The sequence below is a fragment of the Bos mutus genome, chromosome 18 (assembly GCF_027580195.1).
Source record: "Bos mutus isolate GX-2022 chromosome 18, NWIPB_WYAK_1.1, whole genome shotgun sequence".
Classification (NCBI taxonomy): Eukaryota; Metazoa; Chordata; class Mammalia; order Artiodactyla; family Bovidae; genus Bos; species Bos mutus.
In genome coordinates this window covers 61,138,479-61,163,761 of record NC_091634.1, presented here as the reverse complement: position 1 = coordinate 61,163,761, position 25,283 = coordinate 61,138,479, and the positions used below count along the sequence as shown (strand labels likewise).

The 25,283-nt window shown below is 60.0% G+C and overlaps 1 protein-coding gene across 1 annotated transcript in view; it reads left to right on the top strand.

Annotated features, from left to right (window-relative positions):
• Nucleotides 1-25,283, top strand: part of VAC14 (VAC14 component of PIKFYVE complex) — a 76,467-nt gene that overhangs the window by 37,624 nt on the left and 13,560 nt on the right. The window contains exon 14 of the mRNA XM_070388746.1: nt 4,824-4,956. Within this exon, the coding sequence (XP_070244847.1) occupies nt 4,824-4,956 (133 nt within the window). The remainder of the gene's footprint in view (nt 1-4,823; nt 4,957-25,283) is intronic.

Sequence of the window (25,283 nt, the reverse complement as noted above, 5' to 3'; positions counted from 1 at the left end):
CGGGAGGGGAGGAAGCTGGGCCCCACACAGCCGTGTGGTGACCTGCGACCAAGTCCCCTGGGATGGATGTTTGCCCCCAAACCCAGCCTTCCTGACCTTCCTTTCCGGCCCATTCTTGGGATGAAATTGCTCAAGTCATCGCGCAAGGCTGTCTGCTCCCAGCTCCAAACACGTAGGCGAAGATGAGTGTTCTGATTCAGTTTCATTGCTTATGGCCCAGCCTGGTATGACCAAATGCAGAGATAAACTGTAAAGGAAACCCAGAAAGCCATCCCTGGCAGCTCCCGAAGACAGCGGTGACTCTGATGTGCTGAGCTCTTGTTTGGGTCTGGGCTGTGTTTTCGGCACTTTCTCCATGTCAGTTCACTGGACCCTCCCCATGGGTCAGCCTGTCTGTTGAGGAGAGTGCTGGCCCAGGAGCCTACTTCCTTCACCTTCCTGCGGCCCCCCTCCCCCCACCAGCCGGGGGTGCTCCCAGGCCCTGCTGTGCCCCTTCTCTTCTCTCTTGCTCTGAAGCAGGCAGCTGGACAGCCTCCTGCAGTTGGGGGACTGCCCGGGGCAGAGGGCTCACTGGCCTTTGCACAGAGACTAAAGCGACTGCATGTTAGATCGGTTCGCACTGCAGAGGGGGCTGGGCCCTCTGACATGGGGGCTCCCCACCCCCTGAGACCCCCGTCCCAGCCCCTTTCCTCTGAGTGCAGGCTCTCAATCCTCACCAGCCTCCCCATCCCAGCCCCGCCCTCAGGGCACATCCATTGCGGGCTGGGCCGTGGGCTCCTGGAGCCTGTGAGGCTCCCGCCAGGACCAGCCCAGAGGTGTTGCCCCGCAGGCCCCCGCCCCCAGGCGGCGGCTGGACCTGCCCTGGGCATCCGTGGGCCCTTCCCCGCCTCCCCCAGGCGGGGCAGTGACGCTCTCGCATCTGGTTTTGTTGAACTGTAGCGTGGTGTATTGAGGCCAGAGCTATTTTTATCCTGACATGTGAGGCGCGCGCACGTCACAGCCACAGAGCTCGATCCAAAACATCCCAGGGAGGCTGTTTGTCGGCATTCTGCAGAGTCTCCTGTCGCCACATCAGGTTTCACTTAGGAACATCTGCAGCGCCGGCTCGCTGGCTGCCCGCCCCAGCCAGACCCTGCACACCCGGTGCTCCTGGCGGCATCTGCCTGCCCTGGGCCAGCGGTGCTCACGTGAGCCTCCTGCGCGAGCCCGCATCTCTGTAACAGAGGCCAGGCCAGCGGTCCTCAGCAGGAGGCAGGAGGAGTCCTGCTCCCCTTGCCCCGAAGGGTGCCTCCTCCTGACACCAGGCTGCTCCCAGCCCTCCCCTCACCTCCGACCAGCACCCGCCATCCCTCCTGGTACAGGCCTCCCAGCCTGTTCTCCCTGCAGACCCTCAAGCACGTGTTGGGGGGCGGGCCCTGATCGCCCTGTCCTGGGGGCTGCAGCCCCTCACCCTGGCCTATCCACCCAGCAGACCCTCAAGCACATGTGGGGGGGCAGGCCCTGACTGCCCCGTCCTGGGGGCTGTAGCCCCTCGCCCCAGGCTTTTCTCAGCTGGTGAGAAAAGAGGCCAATCCAGTTGCGCGTGCAGACAAACGAGAGGCGGGCGCCCCATGGGGAGGAGCAGGCTGCGGTCAGGCAGAGATGAGTTCAGCTGAGAGAGGCCTGGCACTCCCCGTGGGAGCACTCCTGGAGACTTCCTTCTCTCTCCACCCCTTTTCCCCTCCCAGGCCTGCAGCGCTGCCCAGAACCCTGTCTCCAGTTCCACCTCCAGCCGGCTGGTCAGTCAGAGCAGTGGCTGGTGGGCCAGGGAGAAAGGAGGCTGGGAGGGAGCGAGGTGGCCCCCACCCCATCCTTGGTGGTCAGGAGAGGCGGCTGCCCTTGCCCAGCCAGCCCAGCCTATGTTGCCCTCCCCGGCGCTCCCCAAGGTTCCCTGCCGGCTCTTGCAGGGCCTTCTCTCCTGGGGCAGCGGCCTTGACTGGAGTCTGCTCTGGCATGTGGAGCCAGAAGGGCCAGGGGCCTCGGGCAGCTCCACGGTCTCTCCCGGCAGCCTCGGAAGGCACCCAGTGCCCACTTAGGTTGCACCCAGCCTCCTGCTCTTTGAAGTAAGTGGCAGAAGCTTCCACGGTAACCACTGCGCTGTGACAACAGGACCCTCTCGACACAGCATCTCCTACATGTGACTCTGCCCCACCCCTCCCTCCTAAGGGCCTCCTCAGCTCCAGGGACCACATGGTGGGCCTGGAACTCCAGAGTTGACCGTGGTCCCCAGAGGCGGCCGTGGTTCAGGAGATGGGACCCATTCACCTCAGGCAGTGCTCCTGGTTAGGGCAGGTTTGCTGGTGGTAACACCCCCTCTTGTTTGAGTACAGACTATGTAGGAAGCCCCAGGCCTGGTACATTACATCCTCTGTCTCATTTATTGTGGGCTCTCATGGCCTCCATCTTACAGATGAGAAAACTGAGGCTTAGAGGGGTTAAGAGATCTGTCCAAAGTTGCTCAGCTAGTCGGGGGTTGAGTGAAGATCTGATCTCAGGTGTGGTGGACTCCCAAGCCAATCTCTAAACACCATGTTTGGGACTTCCCTCGTGGTCTGGTGGTTAAGAATCTACCATCCAATATAGGGGACAGAGGTTGGGGATTGAAGATCCCACATGCCACACGGTGCAGCCAAGAAACGCCCACTGCCTCTGTAAGAACCGAGCCACCCAGGACCTCTCCCCAGCGCCTGCTCAAGTCACCCAGTCCCCAGGACCTGGAGACTGTGGCCCCGGGTGGCGAGGATTTCTTCATGGTCAGTCGCTGTTCTGATCCCTTTGTCCTTTGGAATACTATGGAGTCTAAGCCTGCTAATGGATGGGACAGGGACACACCTCCAGAAGGTAGGAGGGGACAGGGACGTAAGGACCCATGGTCACCCAGCACCCAGAAGGCTGCAAGGAGCTGGACCCCAGGCCACAAGTACCTCCACGGGTAGGGGTAGCTTATGCCCTCCAGCCAGGCCTCCATGGGGGCAGCAGAATTCATGTCCTCAAGTGTGGGGACAGGGACATGGGGCTCCTCACAACTGTATCCACAGCCATCTCTTCAGAGTCAGCCCCAGCTGGGCCTGGAGTAACTCGATCTGTAAGAATGTGACACTCGATTCTGCAAACAGCCCCTCAGGGGCAGAGAGCAGACTATTTGCCATTCCAGAGACACTCAGGACGGCCCTGGGCCAGGCTCTTCTGGAAAGGGACCCAGAACAACACACTGCAGACAAGAAGTGCCGTGAGGCCTGTCCTTAAACTGGCTTCTCACGAAGGGCTCACCCCAGGCACGATTCACAGGAGCTGTCCAGGAGGTTCCAGAGAGAGGACAGTAGTTTGAAGGTGTGGCTCCTGGTGAGGCATCCTCACAGACGAGTTCACAGCCAGGGGAAAAAAAAATCAGGAAACACCTTTTCCAGTTCCCAGCCACTTCCCTGTAAGGACCTTGCGAGGATTTAAGGAAGTCTGAGTTCAGCAAAACGATAGACCTCCTGGGAGAAGGTTTCACTGCTGCCTCCTGGCCCCTGCACCTGCTGAAGTCGGCCTGCCAGGGCTCCTCTGTAAGGCTTGCTTACGCTCTGGGCAACGGTTCCACACAGTCATACTTTGGGTTGACGCTTCTGGGAGCTGATATCCCTTCGCACAGCCAAACTTGATTCCCGGAGACCCCACTCCCTGCCTGTTTCACTGAACGGCACCCTTTAAAAGGGTGACTTTGATAGTATATGAGTTGCATCACGATTAAATCGTTACCAGAAAAAATCAGATGCCCTATTCGTGCGTCAGGCAGGTGGACTTGAGGAGTCCTGCCATCACCACCACTGCTCTTGGGCTGAGCTCAGCACGTGCTAGAAAGCAAGGGCGGGGCAACCCCAGGGGTGTGTGAACGCACAATGTTGGGGTCGGCCGCAGCACGTCGGCCCCACCCTAGTCCCCTCTGCGCTGGATGCCTTCCACAGGGCCGGGGACGGGGGGTGGGGCAGGGGGTGCTGTTTCTGGCCTTCTGTGTATTTTCAGCTGGGGTGCGTAAGGGAGTGGAGGAGGAAATGGCAACCCACTCCAGTACTCTTGCCTGGAGAATCCCATGGACAGAGGAGCCCGGCGGGCTACAGTCCGTGGGGTCACACAGAGTCGGACACGACTGAGCACCCAAGCACATAAGGGGGAGGCCTGGAGTGTGCTTCTGGTTGTAAAGCCACCTCGAGGTCTTCAGGGTGCTACTCTGATAGAGCATCTTTGCCTGAAGATGAAGAATGTCTGATTTCAGAACATCGGGTGCAGGTGAAAACGCCTGGTCACGTTTTGCCAGCATGTGCCGTCTCTTACTTCTTGAGCAGCAGTGGGAAAGGAGTGTGGCCTCTGCCTCTGGGGGTCTGTCGGCTTTATCGACCACTGGGGCTGTGCCTGCTTCCCTCTTTCTTCTCTATGACTTGCCATCTGTTCTTAACCCACCAAAGCCCAGGCGTATTTTATTTATTGGGATGAGTTAAAAATGTGTTCTGTTTTTTCAGAAGCACCTGGCACCTAGCGCCTAGTCTCAAGTAAGGAGTCTTCACTAAATGATGGAGTGTCCGCTGGAGGGGTGGCCAGGGGAATGGGTGCGTTTATAGCGAGCAGGGTTGTATCAGCTTGAGCACACGTGTTTGGTCCTTGCTTTTTTGCTGCCAGCGTGGCCCTTGATGGATGGTGTTCCCTCATCTGGTTGCACAGGGACTCTCCCCACCTTTTTGGCATCGATAACTGTTTCCTTTCTGTGGGCATGCAGAATAAACCCCATTCTGTCCCTTCCTCTGTAGGTACCAAAGGCTTGGAGTGTTCTCCTTCCACCCCGACCATGAACTCCTACTTTTACAAGTTCATGATCAACCTTCTCAAGAGGTTCAGCAGTGAGCGGAAGCTCCTGGAGGTCAGAGGCGCCTTCATCATCAGGTCAGTTCCGGGAGCGTCCCTTCTCCCACAGCCTCGAGTTTCATCCTCACATCGTGCAAGGGGTCGAGGCAGCCATGGGCTCTCTGCTCTTCCAGTGTGTGATGGTTGCAGAAAGAGGGAGAAGCCGGGAGAGGAGGCTGAGAAGAGGGGCCTGAGAGGCAGAAAGAAGCCGAGGGGAGAGGGGGACACAGGAAGCCTTGAGGGGCAGGAGGCAGGGAGGAGCCTGCTGAGTGCTGCGGGGAGTGGCAAGCAAGGAAACGGGGGAGCCCCACGGGGAGAGTGGCCACCCTGGGGGTGGTCAAAGGATTGATTCTCAGGAGGAGACGGAAGGGCAAAGAACAGGACGGCACAGTCCCTGCCCATTGGGAAGGACCACGCAGGGCTTCCTGGTGGTGGCAGGTGTCGCCACCCCCTGCTTTCCTGAGCTTGAGGAGGGCAGGACTTGTCCGCTTCAGCACGCTGGCATCTGGGGCTGGTTCACTCTCAGTGGCAGGGGTGTTCTGCGCCCTCTGGGGTATTGAGCAGCACCCCCCGCCCTGACCCCCTAGGGGCTAGGAGCACCGTCACTGCCCCTGTCGGGACCGTCAAAAGTGTCCCCATACAGCGCCAAGGGCCCCTGGGGGACAGAGTGATCCCAGGTGACAGTCACGGTTACAGAGGGCAGAAGTGGATTCTGAACCTCACTGGCCAAAAGCGGAAGGTTTCCATGTTTGTTTTTTCTCATCGAGTTGGGGACTGAAGGGACCCCCCCCACCAGGAAAATGACAGACTCTCCCCACATGACTGACAGCTAGCTTCATGCGGCATTCCAAATTGCAGAGGTGTTGGCTCTTTTGATGAGTCCTCCTTGCCTGAAAGACTTTCAGGAAACCAGTGGAGAGAGGGGCCTTTGAAAAAGGAGTTTGAGCTAGTTTCCTCTCTGGAGAGCCCCACCGCAGTGGGTTTTTCCAGCCTCCATCCGCCTGGCATGCCCCAGCGGGGCCTGGGGAGAGGGTGCTGGGGGGTCGCCGACCTCCCCAGACAGCACGGAGTGGGTGCGCGTGTGCATGTGCAGGGGCGTTCCCTGTCCCATCACCGAGGGTTTGCGGAGCTGGTGGTCCTGCGTCCCCGTGGTCCTGTGCAGAGCCTTTAGGGTGGCGAGGCTTCGCTTACTCTGGGGGGTCTCCCAGGCGTCCCAGGCTGCTGGGAATCCTTATTGCTGCAGGAGGGGAATGAGAGGAGGCCACGTGCCCACCTGACTCGGTTGGAGCTGGGCTGCAGACCCCTGCACTCCTCTGACTTTGTAGCTGGCCCTGTGTCCCGTCTGTGAGAGAAGGTCAAGCCGGGTCCCTGAGGGGCCTGCCCACCCTGCACGCCAGGACCTCCCAGCACCCAGCTCCCCAGAGAATCCTCGCCCCGCAGCCTTCTGGGGCCGAGTCCATCCGGCACAGCAGTTACTCGCTGCTCTGGGGCTCACGTCCCTCGAGGACCACACTGGGGCCTCCGTGTGCACGGCGCCTGCCCCCAGGGCACAGCTCACTCCCAGCCCGCTTAGCCAGCGTGCTCTCCCAGCCCCAGGTGGAGAGCTCCGGGGCAGGACGGAAGGCCCTGTCATTGGGCCGCTCACATATGTTATCCCTCCTGCCATCCTGCCCGACCCCCGAAATAGCAGCAGCCCTTGTCATGTCCAATCACAGCTTCCTCGGGGCCGTGCTAGCTGGGAGGGTGACCAGTGTGCCCCGCCCCCCACGTGGAGGAGGCCTGAAGCCGTGTGCCCTCTTCCTCGTGGTCAGACGGGGTTGAGGCAGAGCTTCGCTGGGGCCCGCGCCTGGGAGGGTCAGCCTGCCCACCTGTGTCCCGACTCATTTCCTTACTTTCCGCTGGTGGCTTTAAAGAAGTGCACACTAGTGATGCGTGCAGACGGCTGAGGTGAAGCCACAGGTCTGATAAGAGACAGTGGATGTTTCTTAACCTGCTCTTTGTCGTGTTCAGCCAACTATAAGTTGCTCCCTCAACCCCCAACATTGAGCAAAGAAAGGAAAGAGACTCTTTTTGCAGATAAGTGGTTAGCCGTTGTTCCTGCAGTGGTGCGTTTAGCTCAGGGTCCAGGAACGGCGACTGGAAGGACAGAGGCGTCCGGAGTTCTTGAGGACAGACATTTGGCTGTGGGTCTTGGCCTTGAGGAAGAGGCAGGACCCTCCACAGGCCGGGGAGAGGTTCCCCACCCGCCTGGCCTTCCCGGGCTGCCCCTCCGTGGGGGTTGGGAACGGAGCCCCTGCAGGGGTCAGACATCTGCTCCGTGTCCATGTGGCCTTGTTATCGGTGGGCGTAACTGTGTAGAGGTATGTTGGGTTTGGGGAGGCCAGGGATTCCAAACCCGGATCTCAGCGGGGCTTGCTGTGCCCCGCCCCAGGCCCAGGCCCTTCTTCATGCTGCAGGGACTCAGGGTGGGCGGATGCTGAGCACAGGTGGTGTGAGCGCCAGCCCTGCCCACACCAGCCCCCGCCCCAGGGCTCCACGGCGGTCAGGCAGATGCCACAGGCACTTGGGAGCCAGTTGAAGAGGGGGCTTCTCAAGTCAAACGACCTTGGGTTCGAATCCCAGTTCCTCCAGTCTTTAGCCTGTGGACTGTCTCCAAGCCCAGTTTGCTCTGACTGTAAGACGCTGTCGTTGCACCTGCCCCGTCGTTCTGCAGAGCAAGGTGCAGCAGATGCTGTGCGTTTGGCGCCCGCAGACAGCTAGGGGGTGCCGCTGTTGGCCTCAGGACGCAGCCTCGGCCTCCTCCCCAACCCCGTGGTCTGTGGGGAGGGGAGACTGGGCCCGGCTGAGGGTGAGGGAACCACCTTCTGTGCCGAGCGCTGGCTCCCAGGGCGCCACCAGCGGCCCGGCCCCGAGTGGGTGTGTGTGTACATTTCCTCTGGCCCGTCCCACCCCCCAGCCAGTGCAGACGGAACAAGCACAGGGCTTGTTTTCCCACGAACCGTCCCACTATATTCCAGAGAAGAGGAGAGGAGGGAGAAAACGCAGCCTCTTTGATAAACTGCGACATGAACTCCAGCGCAGCCCAACAGCTGTGATCCTGACAAGGCTTGCTTCTGTGCGGAGCCTGCGCGGCTGAGCACGCTCACCCCCGTCCAGCTCGGCCCTCCGGCGGCCTGGGCCTAATCAGCTGTGCCTCCCCCACCCCCCTTCCTCCCTGCTGCCTTGCAAAGAGGGCTAGCCGGAGAATGCTTTCTTTTCAGCCAGTGACTGTGCTGTGAACTCAGGGCTGCAGCCCCAGCCAGCCCCGTCCATGGTGGCTGAAGTCCCAAGCCCCGTCCCAGGAGAAAGGGAAGCCCCAAAATGAGGCATTGGGAAGGGGCCCAAGTCTGGCGGGGGGAGCTGTCACGAGGCTTTCTTCCATGAGACCCAGACCCTGAGAAGCCCCACTGGGTACAGCTTCTGGTTCATTCTGGCCCTCCTTCGACACAGACATGCCTGGCAGCTCATCCAGTGCAGCCGAGGCCCAGTGTCCCTAATACGTCCCCTGCTAATCCTGTTCCCCCTCACCGCCGCCCGGGCTCCGCAGAAGAGCCCCGCGTTGGGGGCGGGTGGAGTGGGAAACTGGCCACTGAGGAGGGTGGTGGGGCCGGAGCCCGGGCTAGGAAGCCACTGGAAACTGGACTGGTTTTTAATTGTGGGGCGGGAGGGGGCGCGGTGGTGCAAGAGGAGCTCTGTTTTCACGCCGTAATTGGGAAATTCCGCTGTGCTGTCCTCGTGCACTCCTCCCTGGGGACAGGCGGCCCCTGTGGCCGGGGCAGCCCGCAGCGTGGGCCCGCCCTCCCGACCCGGCCCCCGCTCACCGTCTGCATCCCCCGGGCCTTTGGAGTTCGCTCAGCATCAGTGGCACCCTGTTTCCCTGTCCCTTTCTGCGTGACACCTTACCTGCCGGGGTCATTGGTTGGCCCCCAGAGCCCATTGTGCTGGTGTGAATGAAAGATGAATCGCAGGACCTGGCCAGACCCTGTTCACAGAGCGGTGCGGAAAGCAGCTTTTCCCACGGCCCCCAGCCTGCAGGGAAGCTGCTGGGAGACCCAGCTCAGCTCTCCCTCGCGCCCCTTTAACACATCACGTCATTTGCTCACAGTAAAAACAAACTGCTGTGACAGACACGCGCGCCCCTGAGTTTGTCTGCAGAAACAGGTCCCGAGGCTCCTCCCCGGGCTGCAGGAGGATTGGGGTCTTCCGTCAGTCCATGTTGATGGGTCCTCCGCCGAGGGGAAGGGGACGGGACACTGAGCGGGGCTGGGGGCTTTCTCCAGGGGATCGCTCCATCCCTCTCAGGAGCAGCTCCTCTCTCTGTCAGCGTTCAGTCAGCCTGCCCAGCTGCCTGTGGGAACCTTCTGGAGCCTTCCCCCATCACTCCTCTCCAGGGGCCAGGGTGCGTCTGTGAGATGAGACGCAGGACAGCACAGGGAGTATGTGGCAGAAGCTGCTTTGCACAGCCAGCTCCTGACTTTCATCTCCTAAGTGGAACGACGCTGAGGGCTTGTGAATGCAGGGTGGCCCAAGCCGACATGCCAGAGATTGCCTGCAAGAAAGCCCTGCCCGCAGGTGAAAAGACGTCCCTGGAAGGGGCAAAAACGCAGAGAGCCCAGCCCAGTCCATTTCCACTGCTCTCTCGTCCTTGACAAAATGCCAGCATCCAGCACCTCGCAGAACCATCTGCGACCCAGGGCCTCCCCTAGGCAGTCCGCATGCTGTCCTCCATGTAGAACCCACTCTCGTGTACACTGGAGTTCCCTGCAAGAAGTGACATCTTTTCTTCTGGAGTATGGAAACCACATGCGATGGGCCTTGCTGGGTCAGGCTGGGATTAATTAGGTGCAGCCAGGAGTGTGGGGGAGAAGAGGATGTGCTGGCCAGAGAGAACCCTGTGCAGTGTGCTCTGGGAGTCTGGGGAGTTCTAGAGGGAAGTGGCCCCACATTCCGAGGGTCCTCCTGGATCCTTGAGGGGGCTGCTGGTGGAAGCAGGGGATCGAAGGAGGCTTTGAGCAGGGCTGCTGGGAGGTTAGAGGTAACGGGTGGACTTAGCAGAGGGAGGCCATGTGATCCATGGAGCCAGCGGTTTGCCCCACATCCAGGAGCGCCTGTGGAGGGGAAGGACTCCAGAGCCACCTCGTGCCCACCACGTGGGATGCCTTAAAAGGCCCCCAGAGACTCATCATATGGGTGGCGGCACCTGCTGGGCCGTCCCAGCCTCCAGTTAAAAGTGCTTGCTTTGTAGTCCACACACCTGAGAAGCGTCAGCTCCCTGCACTGTAGCCAAAAGCTGGGAACTAGACAGTGAATTTCCCTCTGAAGCTTGAGAGGTTGTGGAACCTGTAGTTGTCTCTGGATCTGTTTATACCTTACCTCAGGACGCCAGGAAACTAGCAAAGCTTTGACCTTGGGAAGCCAGACAGCTTGGTTAATTAGAAAGTAGCTGCCGGGGATCACAGTGGAGCAACTGAACAGAATATCAGCAGGTTTGGAATTGGCCCCCAGAGGTCACTTTCATCCTCCAGCTCCCTGGAGGAGGGCTGCACCTGCGCCGGGAGAGACGAGTGGGAGTCCTCGGGCTAAGTGTGCTCTGAAGCTCCGGGAACAGCAGCTGCAGAGGCCAGTGTCCGGTGGCGCACTGTGCCCAGCTCTCGGGAATCTCTGCCTCTGCGCCTTTTCACCTTGGCTTTCCTAGAGTAGGCTGCTCTGGGAGGCGCCTGTGTGGTCCTGCCCTCTCCCTACAAGCATATTCTTCTAGCAGGTGACCACAGAGATCACACACACACACTCATACTCATCTTCAGTAAAACACGCTGAAGGGTTTCCATCACGTGCTGTTTGGAAAAGGCGTCAGACCAGCTGCCCCTTCCACGTGGAAGGAGAGCTCCCGTCTCTGAGCAGATGCGTCGGAAGGGCCCTGGCCTGGGGGAGTCTTGGCGCCACATGCAAGCTCAGACAGCAGGCACCCGCCCACGTGACAGAGCGCAGCACGCGGGGAGGGGGCTTTGTAAGCCCAGCTGCACGCTCATGGGGTCCCGGGCGGACAGTGGGAGTCTCCTTACAAGCGGGCAGCTTGGCTTCCAGGAGAGCGTGGGCGCTGGGCCTTTGCCCTCACCCTCGAGTCTCCCTGCGGCCCAGGAGCCCCTGCGCCTGCCCCTCACCCGTGTCTCAGGGCACCTCCAGGGGCGCTGTGCACCCACCGTGGAGCCCGGAGCCCAGGGCCTTCGCTGTCTTCTGGGTGCTGGAGGCTGTGGGGGAAAACCGCCCAGCGTCCAGCCTGGACTTGCTTTTCCTCAGCCTGGCTGGATGGGGCCTCTCCAGGCATCGCTGACCCACAGGGAACCCTTCTGTGGCCACCCCCTCGCCACCCTCTCCCGGCTGTCAGCCTCTGCCTGTCCCCACTCGGAAGGGGACCGAGGATGAGTCTGCAAGTCCCTCCCCGTCTCCCTCAGGCCCCGGGCCTCCAGACTCCTGCCCGCCCGCCACGCTGGCCTGTTTCCGGTCTGTATTTAGATGACATCATCTCACAGGAACTGCCTGGCTCTCGGACAGGGACTGACTGTCTTTCTTGGTCTAAATCTCCGTTTTGATTCTTGCTCAGAAGAACAAGTCTCAACCCCTCTCTCCTCCCAGCTCGTTTGTTTTTCCTCTGGTTTATCACAGTTGCTCACATCACCTACATTGGCCTCTCTCTCTCTCTTTGAAGCTGAGCTGAGACAGATTTCAAGTGCAGTCCTGAGGCATCTCGTTTTTCTCCAGCCCTCTGTCAAGCATCCGTCTCCAGCCATGCCTGTGACTCTTTCCCTTCCGACGCTGCTTTCCTGGGCGTGAAGTTTGTCCATCTCCACTGGCCGCACGCCCATCGGGGCTGCAGTCACGGTCCAACGCCCCAGCTCCTGCTCTCGCCCGTGACCACCTTCCCTGAACGTGGGGCCGTCTGAGCCTCCTCGTTTCATTCTCCCAGAGAGCTGCCACTCTAGCCAGATAACGGAGCTTCCGTCTGCACCCGCAGCCTTGTCATCGGCAGACTCAGAGCCTCCTGTGTCCCCGGTTCTGCCTTGTTTTCTCTGCCATTTTGCTGTCTCTCTGGCAAAGCCCTCTTTTCTTCACCACGTGACGATGACACGTTTGGCTTCTGTGCCGCACGTCCGTCTCCTCCTGGTCAGGCCACCGTGGCAGCCTCTCCTCCCTCTGTGGCTCAATTTCCACGGTGCCTTTTTTTTTAATGTAAATTTTTCATTAAATAACACCATACCATATAAAGGTATGTGAATCGTAAGTGTCCTACAGCTTGGCTAGTTTTCGCCGGGTCCCTGTATCCAGGTAACGAGTGATGAAATCAAGAAGCAGAGCGTTTCTAGCACCCAGAGGTCCCTCTCGCGTCTCCTCCCTACTCTTCCTCCCCCAAGTAGGCACTGACCTGACTTCTAACTGTACATTCGTGTACCTGATTTTTTTGTTTTTGTTTTTGGAGGGTTTTTTGTTGTTGTTAACCTGATTTTTTGAGCTATATATAAACAGAATCATACAATCTGTGCTCTTTTATAAGCTTTTTTTTTGGCCCACCGCGTGTTTGTGAGAGTCACTGTGTCCACATAGCAGCAGTTCACATGTCTGTCTCGTCCCCCCTGTGTGAGAGCAGAGGCTCACCTGCCCGTCCTGCTGCCGTGGGCAGCTGGGCATCTGGGCTGTCTTCTTTGGCACTGCTGTGGATAATGCTGCCTTGGGCGTCCCTTCCCGTGTCTTCTGGGGGCACATGTGCACGTTTTTCTTAGACAGCGCCTGGGGTTTGCCGGAGCAGGGCCATACACGTGTTTAGCTCTGACAGAGAACTGTCCTAGCCGCACCGGTCTCCGCTTACATCCAGGATGTGTGAGCGCTTTTGTTGCTCACGTCCTCACCAGCACTTGGATCATCACTTTGCTTTCAGCCGTTTTGATGGGCTTGTGGTGGTATCCCCTGGTGGGCTTTCGTTTGTTTGGCTTTGGCCATACTGCCTGGCTTGCAGCCTCTCAGTTCCCCAACCAGGGCTTGAATGCAGTGGTCCCGTCACTGGAAGCGCAGAGTCCTAACCCGTGGACCACCAGGGGACTCCCCTCACCTTGTGCTTTTCATTTTCATTTCCCTGAAGACCAATGAAGCTAAAGAACTTCTCATCACTTTTTTGCCTTCTGGATATCCTCTTTTGCAATGAGCCTGTTTAAATCATTTCCCCGTTGGGTTTCTGGTGAGTTTCTTACTGATTTGTGGAAATTCTTTATACGTTCTGAATTCAAGTCTCTCCAGCGTGTGTACTGTAATTATCTCCTGCTTTGCGGTTTGCCTTATCGCCCCCTTAAAAGTGTCTCTGATGAACAGAAGTTCTGTATTTCTAATGTAGTTCAGGTGACACGTTTTGCTTCTCAGCATTTTTTACGGTTTGTGGTGCTTTTCTCAGGGGATTAGGAGCTCGTGAGAACCAACCATGGAGCTGCCTGTGTCTGGTAAGCATTCCCAGCGCGCTGGACTCCGAGTACAATCCGCCTAAAGCCCAGAGGCATTAGAGCTCCGCGCTGGACAGGGTCTCGGAGGCCACCTTCTTTCCATCCCCCCCGTCAGCTGAACCCCAGGGCTTCTGGGTTAGAGCCACTTAGATATAACTACGGTTGTCAGCACTCACAGTCACCAATACAACAAGGGGCCTTGCCTGGCCCTTAGAGTCAGACCGAGGCGTGGGCTGCAAGGCCCGGGGACTTGGCGTCTCCCTGTGGTGCCATCTCTCCTCTCAGCCTGTCTGCGGTCAGCCTCTCTGCTTTGGCCTCGCTTGTTGGCAGGGAGGTGGCCCCTGTGTCTCACTCCATGTGCTCGCTGTGCCCTGCAGGGTCATGGGCCCCTGGGTGGGGTGGAGCGCAGTAGAATGCTCTCCAGAGGAAAGGGCCTGCAGCCGCTCAGCTGAGCATCATTCTCCTGTGCGAAAGTGGAGATAGTAGCCGCCATGGTCTCCTGCCAGTGTCCGGGAGGTTAAGTGTCCCCACAAGACGGTGCTCCAGGGAGTGTCTTGTACCTGGTGATTGTGCGGGAGGTTCTGGTGGTGGCAGTGAGGATCCTTGCGATGAAGCTCCCTCCCTCTCTGCATGTCCATCAGGGAGCCGGGGCTGGGGGCCTGGCACTCCCGCTCCCCCGTTCCCAGCCCCTGGCTCCTCCAGTGCCATCCGCGGCTGCTCCCTTGGGCTCGGCTCCTGGAAGGCAGGCGCTCTGTGGCTGACTGTCGCTGTCTCTTGTCTTCTAGAGAAGCGTAGGCAAGAAAGCCGCTGAGCAGACTAAGGCTAAGACTTGCCCCCCGGCGGCCTCCCCTCCTCCGTCCCCACCCCCACGCCCTGCCCGTTGGGACTCGGTTGCAGTCGGGACACGGACTGGCAAGCCTGAAGCAGGAGCCCCCTGGGCCTCCTCAGGCCCAGGTCTCTCCTCCCCATCAGCCCCATGCCGGGCTGGGGTCTCAGGACCTGGGCCTGTGCCCCACTCCCACGGGGAAGAGGGGCTGCTGCTTATGGAAAATTGGTTCTGGAACCAGAACCCCAGGCTGTGGACAGGAGACCCAGCCGGAGTCCACTCTGTGGTCAGCCTCAGTGCTTCCTGGAAAGGTGTATGAAGCAGGCGACACCGAGGGCCCTCCAGGGCGGCGGTGGAAGAAGGGACCCCCCTCCCCTCTGCCTGCAGCCTAATTGCCCAGCCATGGCGGGTGGGGAGCCGTCTGTGTCCCTTTGACCTTCCCGGAGACCACCATGGGGGGCAGGTGGGCGGGGGGCGGCACCTGAGGAGTCGGGCCTCCAGATGGTCTGATCCCTTTTCTGTGGTTCCCATTTGCAGCGCTGCACCGTGCCAGGGGCTAGGCCTTGTCTGCTGTATGCTGCTGTGTCACTGACTCAGACCCAGCCCTGCCCCCAGCAAGGCCGCTCATGCTGTCTCCCCACCTAGGCCCCAGCGTGGTGGCCCCAGGCCATGACTCAGGGGACGAGGGGCACCTCAGTTTGGGCTTGGGCTCAGTTTGGCGCCCAGGAGGGGCCTTGAGGGCCAACCAAGGCCTCTCACACAGGAGGGGACTCGGGCTCTGCCCTGCGCCACGCCCGGGCTAGGCCGCTACAGACCCAGCCCCCGTGGTCCACGGGGGGCACCCTCTGGTCGTGGTGGCAGGAGCGTTGTGGGACGGGCAGGGAGGAGCACAGGCTCACCCAGGCGGCGGCAGGGTCACAGGTGCACGCCTTCTTCTGGGGCTGGTCCTGGGGCGACCTCAGCGTACCAGGCCCCGAGCCAGCCCTGGGCACACGCTCCTGCCTTCACCCAGGTGGCAGTCCAGTGACACAGCAGACGAGTGACTAAGAAATATGAGCCCCGGTGCCATGGCTCCTGCTCCGGAGGAAACGGCAGGCTCGATGGGGCCCACAGGTCTGGGCCTGCGGGGAGGTGGTGCCCGGCAGCTCCAGCAGAGCCAAGAAGCTGCGACCTGGATCTTATGTTTTCTCGGAGCATAAAAGTGCCCTAGTTTTCCCTCTCCTCAGGCTCAGCTGAAGCTACGCCAAGAACTAGCTTTTAAAGGCTGCCTGAAATGTGGTTTGGAGCCAAGAATCTATAGAGCCAGTGCATTTGTGACCTTGTTGAAAACGCTTACTGAGGAAAATCAGGGGGTAGGATTTGGGAGCTGGCTTTTTGTTGTTGTTGTTTTTCCTTTTGAAAATTAAAAAAAAAAAGCTTCCCCCCTGAACTGCCCCCCCCGCCCCCCATGCCCGAGTCCGCTGGCCCCAGGCGCTCAGCCCTTCCGCTCTCCACGCCTCCCCCACCCCACTCCCTCTCCATCCCCCAGCGCTTCAGGAATGAAAATACCAAGTGGGTAAAATTAAGGAGCCGGGTAGAGCCCTGGAAATTAGGCCACAGCTGTCAGGCCAGGCAAGAGTCCTCATCTCTGAATGGACTGCCGGGAGCAAGCGCTTGCATCCCTCCCCGCCCGCCGTGAGCGTGGATCAGAGTCCTCAGCTCCCCGCCCTGCTCCGGAGGGGCTGCTGCTGCTGTGCCAGCCTCCACTCATCACCGAGCAGGCCTCAGAGACGGGGTCCCAGTGCCCTCCCGGGGGGCCCCAAACTTGAGCAGAAGTGATGCTCTGTGGGAGCACATGGTGGAGGGGTGCCCAGCACGGAGGGAGGGGTCCAGGGAAGTTTCTGGAAAGAGAGGCAGAGTCCCTATGGAAAATAAGGCACTCGATGGCAGGGAGGTGGTAGGAGAAGGTGCTGTGTAGGAAAAGTGTGCTCAGAAGCCCAGGGCCAGAGCGTGGGCCCCCATGGGGCCCCGGGCAGGCTCAGAAGGCCCTCTGCACCTGCTGCGGGCATGCGCAAGTGCTGAGAGACACCCCGACACATGGCCACGCTGGGGTGGGTGGCACCGAGCCGGGGGACTGCCTGAGTTCCCAGAGCCCCGTTCCCCACGCTTCCGTGAATGGCAGGGAAGTGGGGCCCAGGGCTCGCGGTGATGGGAACGCTCACTGTCCATCTCCAGCTGCGCCGTTGGCCTCCTCAGACACCAGAGGGTGGTTAAGGAGCGGCTCAGGAAGCTTGCTTTACAAGGGACATGGCCATTACATCATTCTGGAAGGTTCAGTGGTCCTGGGGCCGGCAGTGTGAGCAAATAACCTGAACTGAGTCTCAGACCTTCTTGATGCCCAGACATCCCTGCCGTGACGCGTGCGGCTCTGTCAGGCAGCTAGTCCCAGGTGTCTGTGAGCTCAGCCAGCTTGCCTTATCTGTCCCCAGAGAGGAGTCAGCCTCTCCCTGCCTCCTACGGGAGCTGATCCCCTTCCTGACAGACTGGCCTGCCTCCTTCGAGCCCACTCCTGAGGGGCCTCCCGCCCCTCTCTGCCGGTAGCCCCTGGCCTGAACAGTTGGCAGGTTCCTGGGATTACCTCACTTCCTTCCTACCCTTCAAGCCTGAGCCACCACCCCAGTCCAGTTCCTTCTGCTTCTCCTGGCACCCCCAAGTAGCATGGTAATTGCTTTCTCAGGTCTTCAGCTGTGCACCCCGCCTGTGAGTATTTCCCGGTCCCCTGACCCTCTGCAGGAAGACCCTGCGGGGAGCAGGAGGGAGAAAGGACTGTGCCCCCATCCCCTCCCCTGCGGTCCTCTGCCCTGTCTCCTGCCAGCGGTGCCTGCGGTAGCAGCAGCACTGCCGCGTTCTGCCCCAGCCCCATCACGCGGTCCGAGGGCACACTCCCCCCAGGATGGGGTGCCAGGCCTGCTGGGATAGGGCAGCTGCCCGATGATACCCATCCCCAGCCCAGATCCTGGGAAGGTCACAGCTTCTGTTTCATTTTTGTGGTGTTTGGAGAAACATTCAGGCATCCCTTTACATGCTTAGTCTTCCTGAGCCAGCGGGGGGGCTCCTAGCAGAGGAAAGACAGCCATCAAAGATGCGCCTACAGGCCAAGCATAGTGGCCGCAGAGTGGAGAGCCCAGCTCGGGGAGGAGAGGCCAGAGAGGGAAGCAGGATGGATGGGCCTGGACAGGCGTGAGCGCCCTGGGCCCCGCCCCCTGCTGGCTGTCTCCTCAGCCCCGCCGCCTTCCGCAGCCCTGACCTGGCTCTGGCCTCCCCCTCGGAAGGGGCATCTAGAAAGGCGGTCCCCAGACCTTCCATTCTTGAAATCGGAAGGTGCTTACACGAGGCACACGTGACTTAAGTAGCCACACAGGAGGGAGGCTCCCATGCGAGGCTGCAGTCTCAGATCTCTCCTGACCTGGTTGCATCTCACCCACCAGCCCCAGGCCCTGGGGTGGAGGCGGCTTTCCAGCGTTGGTGGGAGGCCGGGCCTTCGTCTCCGTTAATAAGACTTTGCTCTTCTGCTCAGACTCTATTTCAGGAGAAGCCACCCCGTAGTAGGCACTCCTGCCTCAGAGTGGAGCCAGGCGTCTTCTCATGCGAGGAGTATTATGCTAATCACTCCTTGCAAACAGGCAGACTCTGTAGGAGGTTTGCCTGGTTTTATATGAAACCTACGCTTTTGAAGCAAAGAGCCACCGTGGCTAAAAATACCATTTCCCGGCTGTTGATCCTCTCATCTGTGCTGTGCTTGTTTCCATTGTTAAATCTCACTGCTCCGCCTCCGAGATCTCCACGAGGGGGTCCACAAGATCCCCAAACGTTTAGGTTTCTAAGTGATTTCTGTATTGTTTTAAAAGACATTTTAACCCATGTAAGATAAAAATGGAAATAACCCAGGAGAATAGTGTGAAATGTGAGAGACCCTCCCCACCCCTTCCTCCCCCACAAGTAGCCTCTGCTTTCCGTTTCATGTACCTCCTCCCCAAACTTGTCTTTGTGTTTACAAACGTGTGATTCTGTTTGGCTGTGGTGAAAGTTGTGGTTTTCTGGCAGAGGGTTCCAGACTCAGAGTCGTTCTGCCGCTTGCCCTGTGTTCATTGACACATCAGCCGTCGTTTGACAAGCGAATCCATCCAGATCCCGAACTCGTCGGGACGCTGCCCTCTCTTCTTCAGGCCGCAGTGGGCCGGCTCAGGGTCACCTCTCCCTGATCAAGGCTGCCATTTCGGGGTTGAACTCCATCGCCCAGACCGTGGTCTGTGGGCAGTGTTGTGGTGAGGGGGTGCTGGGGGTTCCCCAGCAGACCCCTTGGCTGACACACTCTGCGGGGGAAGGCAGGGGGCTGTCTCTTCTGTAACCGAGACCTGGGACTCCTCAGGCACCTGCAGGACATCGTCCTGTCTGGAGCCCTTTCTCATTCTCATGTGGTTAATCCCATAAAGATCTCCTAGGCTGGAAAGGGACATTCGGATGAAAAGCCTATTTCATGCATCTTAAATTTCCCTGAAAATGACTGATCACAAAAGAAATTTTTGCAGCCTCCTGACAGCGGGTGGAGGGGGGAAGAGAAACCCCCTTTGCATTTGGCCACAGAGAACTGAAGCAGTCCCCTCCACGCTCTCTTTGTCCCATCCCTTCGGCTGTGACCCTGCCATCCTCCCAGCCCTTTCACTGATCTTTTCACATTGTCCAAGAGACTCAAGCGCCAAGGCTGCTCTGATATTTGCTCTTTGTTACCAGCAGTGGGTATTAGCGTTTCACTTCCCAGTCTGTTCTGACGTTTATCTCAGTGCCCTTTAAGTGGGCACTTGTGAAGAGCTACAGAAAATGATCTCAGATCGTAAAATTCCGTAAAACTCCCAGACGAACGATTGGAAGGCCAGAAAGGCACTAATGGTTCTAGCTCCTTGGAGAAGGTTCTCTCCTGTGGAAGCCAGATGTGGCCAGGAAGGCGGGAGTGGTGCATGCGGGGAAGAGGAGCACTGTGCTTCCCCCCGAGGCCTCTGAGGCTGGGACCCAGGGGAGCACTGTGCTTCCCCCCGGGGCCTCTGAGGCTGGGACCCAGGGGAGCGCTGTGCTTCCCCCCGGGGCCTCTGAGGCTGGGACCCAGGGGAGCACTGTGCTTCCCCCCGGGGGCCACCAGGCAGGGACCCAGGGGAGCACTGTGCTTTCCCCCGGGGCCTCTGAGGCTGGGACCCAGGGGAGCACTGTGCTTCCCCCCGGGGCCTCTGAGGCTGGGACCCAGGGGAGCGCTGTGCTTCCCCCACACCCATCCCCAGGGCTGCCAGGCTGGGACTGAGGGCAGGGTGGCCACTCTGTCCAGGCCAGAGGGCTTAGCTCCCTTGCACCCTTCCAATGGAGCAAGTCAGGGCTGTGCACATAGGACCTGGGACCCTAAGGCGGGGACAAAGCAGAAAGTCAGGGGAAGCTAGGACGCAGGCCCTGGATGGGTGGGGAGCGGTTGGAGAAGGAGAGCAGCCAAAGCAGTCGGAAAAGGAGAGTGGTCGGAGCCAGGCCCAGGCTCTGCAGCCCTTTGCCGGGGCCGTGAAACAACTACCCACGGAGAGCAGCATCGCCGGGCTGGCAGCAGTTCAGGGCGGCGGTTCTCAGTCCTAACCGGGAATACGCGTCACCTACTCCTGGAGTCCCGGACAGTCTTTGGGTGACTCCAGTGTGCAGCCGGGTTCAGGGGTCTCTCAGTAAGGGGCTGTTTCTGACGTGGAGGGCCTCCTGGTTCTGGAGGGTCACTGTGTGACCTTCTGGCTGGGCCAGGACACTGAGACATGAGGTACGTATGGCGCCCACGGGCCGGGCACTGAGGCTGCCGCCAGAGAAGATGGGAACCCTTCAAGGCACATCCTTAGAGGATCACCATGGGAATGTGAGATACAAGTGGATCACTGTGGTTGCCTGGGACCCACACCACGAGGGCAGCCCGTTCGGGTGAAGAATTTAAGGAGGGGGACATTCTGGCCTGGGTGGGGTGACCATGTGGGCACCAGGCTGCTGGGCCCAAGTCTGGTGGCGGCGTTGAGAGGGGCAGCGTGGGGGGACACTCAGGCCTCTGTGTCCCGGCCCAGGGTGACTAAGGGGGAAAGGAGGCGCTCGCTGTCTGTAGGTGCTTGTGGTCGCCTCACCAAACAACAGGGAGTAATCCTCAGCCTGGAGCGAAGGACTAGTTTGGGAAGAATGGGATGGAGTAGAGGAAAGTGTGAACAGAGCAGCTTGCTAACAGGAAGGCTGGTGGGGCAGGGGGCGCCCAAAGCCATTCCTGGGGACAATGGAGCAGGCCGTCGGGCCCCCAACTCCCGGCACTTCTGTTACCTGCTGCCTCACTGCTCGGAAGTTCACCCCCACCGTTTGAGGGGAAAAGTGTCAGCGAGTCAGCGACGCCTTCCCTTACCTATCCCCTCCACCTCAAGGGACCCTGACGATTAAGGGCACGTGTCATGAGGTCTGTGTGCCTTAGGCATTCTGGTCACAGGGAGCTAGAGCCCTCAGGTGGAAAGAGGGCCTAGCCCAGGAGGAGAGGTCTGTCCTGCAGGTGACACCCAGTTGACTGTCCGGAGGAAGGAAACTTGAACTCTGGGTCAGGGATTCGACTGCACCGTGGCCTGGCAGTGCAGCTTGGACCAGCCCTGGGTTTCAGTTTCTTGGAGCGCTTGGTCTCTGAGGGCCTCCGTGAGCCTGGCTAGACACTGGCAGGGCGTGGATGGCAGCCAGGTCTGGGCCAGGAAGCAGTATGCCAGGCTGGATGGGCGCTGACCTTGAGGCACCTGCAGCCTCTTCCAGGCGGGGCCCTCCTCAGCGGGAGGCTGCATGTGTCCAGAGGGAGCCCCCTGACAAGGGCAGGAGCTTGCAGGGCTTCAGAGGGGAGGACCATTCCATGCAATTCTCTTCACAATTCACCCGTGGGACCCCCAGGCCTGCAGGGCTCAGGGTCGTTTCCCCGGCAACTCAGCCTGGACTCAGAGCATGGGAGTCATCGGACTGAGACCCCTGCTCCTCCCAGACTTCAGGCAGCAGCTGGTCTGGGCCCTGCTGGTGGGGTCACCCCCATGAGTTCCTTCCTCACCCCCACTGGGCTCCCCAGCTCTGCCTCCTGCCTCACCCCTTGGAGACGGGCCACCACCCCAGCAGAGCAGACTCGGTGTGGGCGCAGGTCACTGCGGGCCGGGGATGGCCGTGTGGCTGCTAGGTGCCCACCACCTGCAGAGGCAGCTCAAGGGTGGGGTGCAGTGGGAGGAGCTGGTTTGCTGGTAAACTGCCACAGGAAGGTTCTGGAGAAAACCAGGCTCCAGTCCATCAGAAGGCCTAGTGAACCTGTAGCCAAGGTGCCCTCTGCCTTCCCGCAAAACCATCCCACCTTCCAGAAAAAGCCCATCAGAGCCCCTGGGTGAGCCAGGTGAATGGCGAAGCAGCAGCGAAGCACTCGGGCACCAGGGAGGGCCGGCCAGATAGGACCTCAGCAAGGCTCTGGCCCTCACCCTCGTTTTCCACAGATGAGGACGGCTAAAGCCACTCCTGGCCCATGTGAAAGGGGCTTTAGGTACCTGACAGGCCTAATATGGAGAAAGCACTCACAGACATCTGTCCTGTGGGGCCAACGCTGAGGAAGCCGTGACTCAGCTTGAAGGGAATCCCTGTGATGGGAGAGGCAGAGCCCAGGCCCCTCTCAAGGGCTGGCTGCAGTTGATTGTCATGGAGACCACAGGATTTCCCACGCCGGCCCTTCCCTTTCTTTTCTTTTCTCGGGAGGGCTCAAAAGATGAAATGTTCTGAAGCCATGGGCTTCACCTCCCAGGGTTTGAGGCTTGGAGCCTGGAGAGAGAGCCCCCAGAGGCTTCCTCGTCCTTCCGTGGTGTCCCCAGAGCCTCCGGCAGGGGGTCACACCCCTGCCACCTGACGTGCCTCCAGCCATGTTCAGGGCAAGCTCCCTGTGGGACCGAGGTGCAGCCTTCTTTCTAGGACACAAACTCGGACGTTGTCTGTAAGTCAGCCCTATGTGGTTCACAGCCCGCCTGACTCCCTGGGTGCCCAAGCACGCAGTTCTCAGTGCCAGCTGAATGCCACACCAAAGTGACCCAGGCCATCCTGCCCTCCTGTCAGTTAACTTCTGGCCCACAAGTATCCATCTCCCCATTGCCTCCAGCGGCCCTGCCCGATGGGGCTTCTTCCCTCAGGAAGCTGAGGTCAAGAAAGGAGACGTCTTCAGGGAGTGGCAGGGGCCCGGCGCCCTGGGGGTGCAGGCAGATGTTGGGACAGGCCGGGCGGGCAGGGGAGGGGTCCGGCACAGGCCTGTCAGGGGGGCCAGAGGCACTTAGAGCACATGGGGGCCTGGCTTGAGCAGGCTGCTGCGGCACATGGGAAACACAGGCCAGTGGGTCGTGTGGCACTGGCTGCTCTCCTGGGGATGGGCAGGAAGGAGGGAATAGGGGTCACCTCTCCCGGGCTTCCCTCATAGCTCAGTTGGTAAAAAATCTACGTGCAATGCAGGGGACCTGGGTTCGATTCCTGGGTTGGGAAGATCCCCTGGAGAAGGAAATGGCAACCCACTCCGATATTCTTGCCTGGAGAATCCCATGGACAGAGGAGCCTGGCAGGCTGCAGTCCATGGGTGTGCAAGAGTTGGACATGACTGAGTGACAAACAGACTTCTCCCCGCTCTGCCCCCTCTCTCTGTGGTCCCTGGAGCAAACCCCGAGCTTCCAGAGAGGCCCTGGGCGCTTCCAGGAGACCACTTGGTTTTCTCAGCCCCTCCTGCCCTAAGGAGGCCTTCTCAGAAGGTCCCTGGATGAGCCCCATTCAGGCATCTGCCCCCAGAGCCTGCCACACCCTCTGGAACAGGGTCAAACGAGCTGGGTGGGCCAAAGCCCCTTCCTTCCCATCCCTCTGCCTCTCCCCATCTGCCTCTCTCCACCGACTCCCAGCAAGACCCAGAAAAACAAGTCCTCATACCCTCTCCTCCCACCACACACCCCAAAAAAACTTCTCAGTGTATCAGACACATTGGCTGCATTAGACACGATGAATTTTTAAGGCATGAGTTGGCAGGGTTACCATGGCTGCCTCTGCCCTGAGGGGCACACTGCTGAGGATTGATTGAAATAAATAAAACAGATTTACAACTTTCATACTTGGGAAGCAAAGAGCTGGAAGGGAAGAGAAGCCGGGGGCTGTAGGGGAGGAGGCAGGGAGCTCTCTAAACTTCAGAAGGGAGCCCATGGCCTCCTCCCCCATCTGAATGTCTCAGCGACCTGAGAGCCACTTTCTCTTTAAATTCCTAAAGGATCCCAGCTGTCGGAACAAGGGGCAGGGACCAGGCGGGAGGGCCCTTTCCTGTGGGAATGACTCTGGGCCCCGAGTTCCCTGTGCTCGACATTAGGCCGTGCTTCAGAGTTACGGCTGTGGGGCTCCTGGCAAAAGCCTGTTTCGTTGGCCTTGGGGCCGAGGGGCCACGGACACAACCTAGGGCCAAAAGGGAGAGGAAGTGAGGACCCGGCCCTCCGTGCAGGGTGCTAGCAGCTGGGGATGGAGATCAGAGGGGGACCCAGGCTAGAGGGAGAAGGCGGGTGCTCTGGGGAGACAGTCTGCCTGAAGCCCACTGGCCAGCCCTGAGTGCTCCTCCAAGGTGGGCTCCACGTGCAGCCTCGCAGGGAGCCTGACTCAGGACGCCTGCCCGCTCACCTCCCACAGCCCAACGCGCCCCCCCCCCGCCCCCACCCGCCCACCACAGGCCACACCACCCCCTGAAGAGCCGAGCTCATGGGGGCGGTCCCCCAGCCCAGCCCCTCACGGGGTGCCGGGTGGGCTGGATGGCCGGCTGGAGACGGAGGCGTGACGGACCTGGCGGGCAGCACTGGCGGAGGACGCAGAGGATGCCTCCGTGAGCATTCAGGGCAGCCTCAGACACAGCGGACAGACCTGCCCGCATCGGACACCATTGGTTGGGCCCAGCCAGACAGGAGGCACCGAACGAAGTCACTGGCGTCGCCTGTCCCCCGTGTGGCACTAACACAGCACGACTCCTCGAGGTCTGGAGGGCCTGGGAAGCACTGGTCCCCTGACTCCTCGGGGGGCAGGGGCCCTGGAGAGTGGCGGCCACCCGCTGGGCCCAGGACCTGGCAGCTGAGGCTCGTTTTGAGTTCTCTCTTCGTCGTGGGGCAGTGAGCAGGGAGGCGAACGAGGGTTGAAGCAGGAACAGACTGTATTAGTAGTGACTGGGGAAGGCTGGGGGAGCGGGAGGCAGCCCCCGCGATTATGCCCATCTCAGCAGCAGCGTCCCCTTCTGCTCAAGTGGGGTGAGTCCAGAGTCTCCCCTCCAGGCCAGCTATTCGGTGCCCTGTGCTGGTGGCCATCCCGTTAGTGGGGGTAGCTAGTGACTCGGGACAGTCAAGAGTGGGAAAGCCCTCCAGCCTCCATTTCCCCTTAAACTTCTCTTGAATCCACCTGATGCCAGTTCCACATCCCCCAACCGGTAACCGGGCTGACTCGCCAGTGGGATGAGTTGTGCCCACCAGCTGGTCCCAAACAAAGCACCCTCTCTTCATGGATCAAACATATTGCCTGCTTCAGCTTTTCTACAAAAAGCCAGGCCTGAGCAAGGAGTAGGGAGGGGAGGGCCGGGCAGCCGCCCCCAGCGCCCCTCGAGAAAGGATGAGCTCACTTCACTTCCCAGCTAGCTCTGGGCAATAGGCTTGGTGTTAGAACCGGCAGGGCTGGGTGCCGGGGGCGTCGACATGCCCTGACTTGGCGACAGGCGCCAGGGAGACCAGAAGGGAGCCCGGGGACCTGGGAAGGCTTGGCTGACAGCATGGGTGGGGGAGTGTGACTTCGCTGGTCCTGTTTTTGGAGGGTATAGGGGAGTGGGGTCATGGGAAGAAGTCTCCCGTCTTCTCCCAAAGCCACATGGCTGACTTCAGATTTCCCAGCAGGAAAAGCAGCAGGATGCTTCCCCCAGGAAAAGTGCCCATGCTCAGGCCCCTGCC